The sequence below is a fragment of the Telmatherina bonti genome (genome assembly GCF_933228915.1).
Source record: "Telmatherina bonti genome assembly, chromosome: 8".
Lineage (NCBI taxonomy): Eukaryota > Metazoa > Chordata > Actinopteri > Atheriniformes > Telmatherinidae > Telmatherina > Telmatherina bonti.
The window spans coordinates 14,297,687-14,304,435 of NC_136626.1; the positions used below are offsets into that span (position 1 = coordinate 14,297,687).

The following is a 6,749-nucleotide window of genomic DNA, read 5'->3' on the forward strand; positions in this document are numbered from 1 at the left end:
AATGAAAATTTTTCTAATGTCTCTGTGTAACATTTACTTTTTTGGAATCTGTCTTTCAGACACAATGAATCCATCTTTTTCTGTCTATATCTGTGGAATATCATATTTATCATATTCGTCTTTCTACAGGCACAGAGAAGATAACAATCCACAACTAAAGACAAATACATAGATGTCAAAGCACAATTTGCTCCTGTAATGGTCTAAATTGGAAAAATACTCATCAGCTAGTTTTTATTTTACCTTCTACTTCTCATAATATCCATCCAAAATCTGTTGTTGCATGTAGATACTTAAAGAAATGGGAATTAACCGCTAGTTTCATACCAATACATCTCATACATCTTAAAAAGTCTGATTATATGAGAAAACTATGATGTTAAATTTCTAATGGTAAATAAAAAAGGTCTTACTGTATTTGATCTTGATGGACACCTTCAATTCAATTCAATTCAATTCAACTTTATTTATATAGCGTCAAATCACGGCAATGCCATCTCAAGACGCTTTACAGACAGAGGGGAAAACATAATGAAGGCCAATTCATAACAGCCTATATAAGGAAACCAACAGATTGAGTTGAGTCCAACTCAATGTCCCATCCTGAGCAAGCACACTGGCAACAGTGGGAAGGAAAAAACTCCCTTTTAACAGGAAGGAAACCTCCGGCAGAACCCGGCTCAGGACAGGCAGCCATCTGCCTCTGCTGTGTGGGGGGAAGAGGACAGAAAGACAACAGACAACAGGAACTGCTACTCCCGGCCAGGGAGACCTGCTGAGACAGGAGACATACATGTTAATGATGCAACACTGTTATGGAGGGGGGGGGGGGTTAAAAGAAAGAGATAAAGAGAAAAAGAAAGAAGCTCAATGTATCAGGAAATGTCCCTCAGCAGTCTAAACCTATAGCAGCATAACTAAGGGATGCTAACCATCCCTAGCTATAGGACTTATCAAAAAGATAAGTCTTCAGCCTAGTCTTAAAGGTGGGGAGGGTGTCTGCTTCCCTAACACTAACTGGGAGCTTATTCCATAACCTTCGCACCTGACACGGCTACAGATTTTAAGAAATGACTGTTTAGCAGGCTTTGATGGAAAGCAGTGGGTGGTAAGATTTCAACAAAGCTGCAAAACCTGAATCTATAGGTAGAGTAAGATAAAAACGAAACTGCTGTTTGCAGATGGCTTAAATGTGGAATGGGAGATTTGTTCCAGGAACTAAAGTGGAAACTAACTTTTGACTTTCAGGGCACAAGTATGTGGTTCACCCTGACATACAGCAGCCAGTAAAACCTGATGTGTTTCTCCCAAAAAGCCTGAGATTAAGAGTGTGACTGTAAATGGAGTCCAGCCTGGGAAACATGGTTTCATTTATGAGTTTTTAATCAATCACTGAGCTTCATAAATTGGGTGTAGAATGGTTGGTTGTTTTTTCAGGTTGAAGATGTTGCATATTTATCTTTCTCAAATCAAAAGGTTATAAAAAATATTCATTTTCAGCCTAACCTGAAAAGGAGCTAACTGGAGAAAAATGGCCACAAAAAGAGATTAAAACTGTCATAGGTCCGGTTGCATGAGGTCTATTACAAACAATAAACATCTGATGTCGTGTTTTTTTTATTACTTACTCTCCTAAAAGAGATGGGTAGAAGAGTATTTGATAGTATTTTGTTGCCATGCTTATGGTTTTAATCTCCTTCATTTCATTAATAGTGTGATTATTCTTTTAGAATATTTAGTGTCTTGAAATGTAGGATACATATGTAATGAATTCACTGTTTCACCCATACACATCACCTTGCATAGTGGTGGGTGGACTCAGGCAGAACATTTTCTGCTGAATACAAACAGGAGTTAATAATTACATTTAATCAAGTTACTGTAATTGAGTAGTTTTTGTGAGTAATTTGTAATTTTTTAGCCATTTGCTGTAATGGGTAATTGGACATGTTGATCCAAGTATTTCACTTTACTACATTAGAAACTTCCCCCGTTACTATGTAAAACACTTAAATGTAGGAAAAAACATCAGCCTGAACAGGCACTATGTAAGGGATCGTCCAACTCTGCTGCTAATACTTCTGTCACGCTCAACACCTACTGAAAGGAAAATGCGCAGACGGAATTGTCACTGATGAATTGTTTTTAAAGCTGATTAAAAATAGTGCTGGGTCAAATTTTTGACTCGTAATTTCTTTATATTAGGTATCTGAATGTACCCATGTAACTTTCACTCAAAGTAAATTTGAATTTAATACGATTTACTTTTACTCCAGTGGATATTTAGATGGGTACTTTTGCTTTCACTTGAGCTACTTAATTACAATCCTTTTTTTTTTTTTTACTTTTTCCACCCCTGCATGGAGTTGGAAATATTTTCTTCTCCGGTTTTGCTGAATCTTCGCATATGCTCAACCATGTAGATTAATTATGTGTTGGGATATTTTGAAATGGATGATAAAACAAAAAGATAGTTGCATTTATCTCCTGCCTCGTGTTTAGCCTGGCGAGGAAAAAAAAAAAAACAGAATAAAGTCTAAAGAAACAGTTAAAAAGGCATATTGTGTTTTACAGCTCTTTGGAACTTATAGAAGATAAATCAGATGTATTGATGCGTATGTTTATCTTTAAATCTGCAGTCTTTAAAAATCTCATTTTTGGACCTAAATGCAACTTTTAAGATAAAACAGTCAGAGCATGTGCTCTGGATATTTCATTCGGTGTTACTGAAATAGTCTCACAGCCACTCTTATTAAAATGTATACGTATGTGTAAATGTACTACTTTAAGGAAGCTTCAACTGCACCCACAGTTAGTCATGATGATGTTGTAGATAATTGATGATTACATGACTTGTGACTGGATTTAAGTCCTGATGGCAACAATAGGTGCAGATAATGAGATGTCAGACAACACGTCCTCTCTGCAGTTATCTATCCACTGATTCAATGGAAACAGCAATCCACTTAAGTCTGTCTCATATACCTTTAATATTATGAGCAAAGGAGTCTTTCAGACTCTGTATTTAAGATAAAATGTTAATCATACCACTGCATTAGAAGTTGTGCACAACTCAGTGGAAAACCACAATAAATAATAAAGATAAAATATCCATATTATCTCCATGTGGCATAAGGCATTTCTCATAGATAGTTGGGTGGTTTTGGAGGGAGCTGCCACTGCCATCTGGTAGTGTTTTGTTTTCCTTCAGTAGCTCATAAAACCAGCAGATGGCAGTCCAGAGAAGTTCAAATGCTGGATTCCTCTACTAGAAAGGGCATATGGTGCTTGCACTTTGAGGAATAAAATTTAGTCAAAGATTTATGTATTGTCTGATCAATTGTAATTAAGTGATCAGTCTTTTTATTTCATGAATACTAGATTAATATTGTTTGGTTTGTTTAACAAGATTTAGAGCCTTTAATCAAAACCCACACATTGTCTTTGCTGCCATAAATGTTATAGTAAATATGCATTTCAACCTTAAATAACTAAAAAAAATAAAATAAACAAAGATGACAGATGACAGACAGACACAAGTCCTGCAGGCAGGCAAATGCCAGAACTCAAGACTTTTGCAAGTAACACAAGACGCTGTCTCAACAGAATTAATAAAACACTAAAACCAAATCTGGCAAGAACCAAACTTAAGCATATCAGTCAATCTTTATTCACTCACAGAGCACTATTTCATCCAATGAAATGCAATGTGAAGTACTTTACATTAAAAATTAAATGAACAAAAACCCCATCTTACCCCACACATATGTGAAAAATTATTTCTCAAAAAGTGCTGTCCTAATCCACACCTACCATACTGGAAGTTTCAATAAAAGCTGAAGAAAAAAAACAATAAAATGTAAGTCTTGAGGTTCATTTAAAATATCTGCTTTCCCAGCTGCTGATTGAAAGACTGTTCCACAGATTAGGAATGGGACTAAATTAGACACAAGCTCTCAAAAACTTTCTGGTCAGAGTACACATGTGACTAACAGGGAGGGAGTTAGAACAAAAATGATAATCATCTGGCATTACAAAAAGAAAAGATTAGGATAATGCTGAAGGATAAGATTACCAAAAGAGAGAAAATTTAGTCATTGCGACACAAGAACCGGAGAAAAAATTGAGACTAAAATGCTTAACTTCATCAGAACTTTAAAATGGGGAATAAAAGTTAACCTGGAGCAAAGTAAAAGAATTCAATAAGCGAAACAAAGATATTTCAGCCTGTATGTAACAAATTTTTACTAAAAACCAACAATCTGTCAAATTAAAATTGAACATAACTGAGAATCATAAAAGGGACTGAAGCCATCTAACCCGGGAAACAGAACATTTTAAAGACAAAATAATGTAATGAAGCATAAAAACAAAATATGTAAAGATTTATGTACGAGTTGAACAGAGACACAATCCAAAATCCCTACAAATCTAAAATTGTGTTTTTGGCCACTCAGAACCTGTTTTGACACAAAAACTGGAAGAAAAGACAAAATTATACAAAAAGGGGCAAATTCTGTGATGTAAAACAAGAAGCAAAATTAAATTGGAAAGTTATCAGAAAAAAAGAACAAAATTCAAATTTTAAAACAAACAAAAAAAAATTGACCGACATTAAATGTAACAAAGTCCAAATGAAAACCAAAAGCCAGTTTGTGGAGTTAAAACAGGACATGAATGAGAAATCCAAAACAACTTGAAGCCAACCAACTCAGAAAACAGAAAATATCAAAGACAAAATGAAGCACAAAAACATGAAATATGTAAAAACATCTATAAGAGTTCTATAGAGACACCATCCAAAATCCCAATATCTTATTTTAACAAGTACACTAAAAAGATTACAATGAATAATGAGGTCATTGTGAAGGCATTACAACTCCTGGCTGACTCACAAAACCAGATGAACAAAGGTTTGCAGGCATCATCATCATCTGGCCAGGCTGCATGCTGACAAGAGCCTGTGGCTGCATGCTGATGAGAGGCTGCGGCTGCACGCTGACAACCGTTTGAGGCTGCACGTTGATCACAACAGGGACTTGCATGCGATACTTTAACTCTCGATGCATCTGACACCAGGAACACCAGGTGCAGAAACAGGATATTGCGATGTCCTTACAGAGAGACCCCTGCAATCCAACAAAATAAAAACACTTTGTTTTTCTTCTTGTTCTGCTAATTTAGCTTCATTTAGTGCCGGATAGCCCATCTCCGGTCCTCATGGGGTCATAATCCTGCAGGTCTTCCATTTATCCCTGTTCCAACAAACCTGACTAAAAGGATTCACTCATAGCAGGACTTCATTGGCTATTTGATCCAATTAATGGAAGTCAGGTGTGTTGGAACAGGGATACACCAAAAACCTTCAGGCCCGCAGCTCCTGAGGACCGACTTTGGGCACCCCTGATTTAGTATATTTTGCATCATACCTTGATGCCATATCTGTTACGCAGGGCGGACCGTACAGATAAGGCTGCAGGAGGAACAATAAGAGGTATGCCAAATAATGTCATTACAGTAGTAGGAGCTGCATCACATAAGGGGAGACAGTTGTGCTCTCCTAATCTTCCTGAAACAGTACAAGCAAGGCAAGGACCACACCAGAAACCATAGCAACCTGAGAAACATACGGAAACAGAGATAATCAAGGGTCAAAACATTCCTTCTGTAAGTTCTGTAAGTTAGATCTTAAATACCATTTTTTGAGAGATTATTCTTACAAGTGGCTGCATCCTCGAAGCAATCCCAGAGACCATTGCTCCATTCTTCCTCAGGCTTTTTTTCCATCACGTGTCTGCTTTTTTTTAAAAAGAAAAAAAGCAGATTATTTTATGAAGTCCTTATAATATAATATGTATTTTTTTTAATATGTTTTATTATTATTATTATTATTATTGTTGTTGCTCTTATGTGTTCTGATTGTTTCTTAAGATTTTTTTTTTTGTTTTGTTTTAGCTCCAGTGTTTTTCTTATGGGGATCCTCCATACTGGGGGCTCTGCTGCTTGGCATGGGGGTTGTTGCCATGGTGATTGCCCCTGTTTGGTTAGTAGTGGGCTGACATCACAGCTTCATGGCTGTGGGGTGGACCCTGGCCTGTCTTAATCTGGGTGCTGGGGGGATGCTATGCTACGCTGATGGACAGGAAAACTGCTTTCTCGTGTGGATGCAGCCAAGTCTGACTGTACCTGCTCTTGTTGGACACCTTCTTGGCACCCCTGAAGCTGTGAATGAATGAGAAAACATGGCTCAGGTTAGTAGTGGCAAGGTCTGTGTGTCAAATCGCTAAACCCAATCAAATCTCCATAACTTGAGAACTCTTCATCATTTCTTATCGTCAAAGTAAATTCTTGAAGGGGGGTGTTAAAATCAATTTCTGAATGCGAAAGCTTCCTGTTCGCAAGCCAGTTATTCATGCTCATTGTTCTTCCTGATCAGTCATAAAGATAAATGGATTAATGAGCAGTAAAACACGTGTAAAGAAAACAAACCATTAACCAGCAAGCTGTGATGAATGAGGCAGATCATAAAATGTCCCAGAGTGTTTCCCTGGATTCAGCAGCAGAAGACAACAACTGGTTACAGTCATAACACCCCACTTGGATGCTCTCATTGTATTTAAGGCCTAACAAGCAATGGTTCTCCCGTCTCCCACAGCATCAACATGGCCTCCACAAACATCTGATCTTTCACAGAGGGGTAAAGTGTAAAGTCATGAATCTTACTGTGTGAACAACAATGTAAGAGCAAG

The 6,749-nt window shown here is 37.1% G+C and overlaps 1 protein-coding gene across 1 annotated transcript; it reads right to left on the reverse strand.

The window, feature by feature from the left end:
* Positions 1–4,859: 4,859 nt before the first annotated feature.
* LOC306759841 (cornifelin homolog B-like) lies at positions 4,860–5,787 on the reverse strand (the record flags this gene model as incomplete). Its single annotated transcript, XM_079245583.1, has 3 exons — positions 4,860–5,129; positions 5,430–5,617; positions 5,721–5,787. 3 exons carry the CDS (start codon positions 5,785–5,787, stop codon positions 4,860–4,862), a joined length of 525 nt encoding a protein of 174 aa, XP_079101709.1.
* Positions 5,788–6,749: the final 962 nt, after the last annotated feature.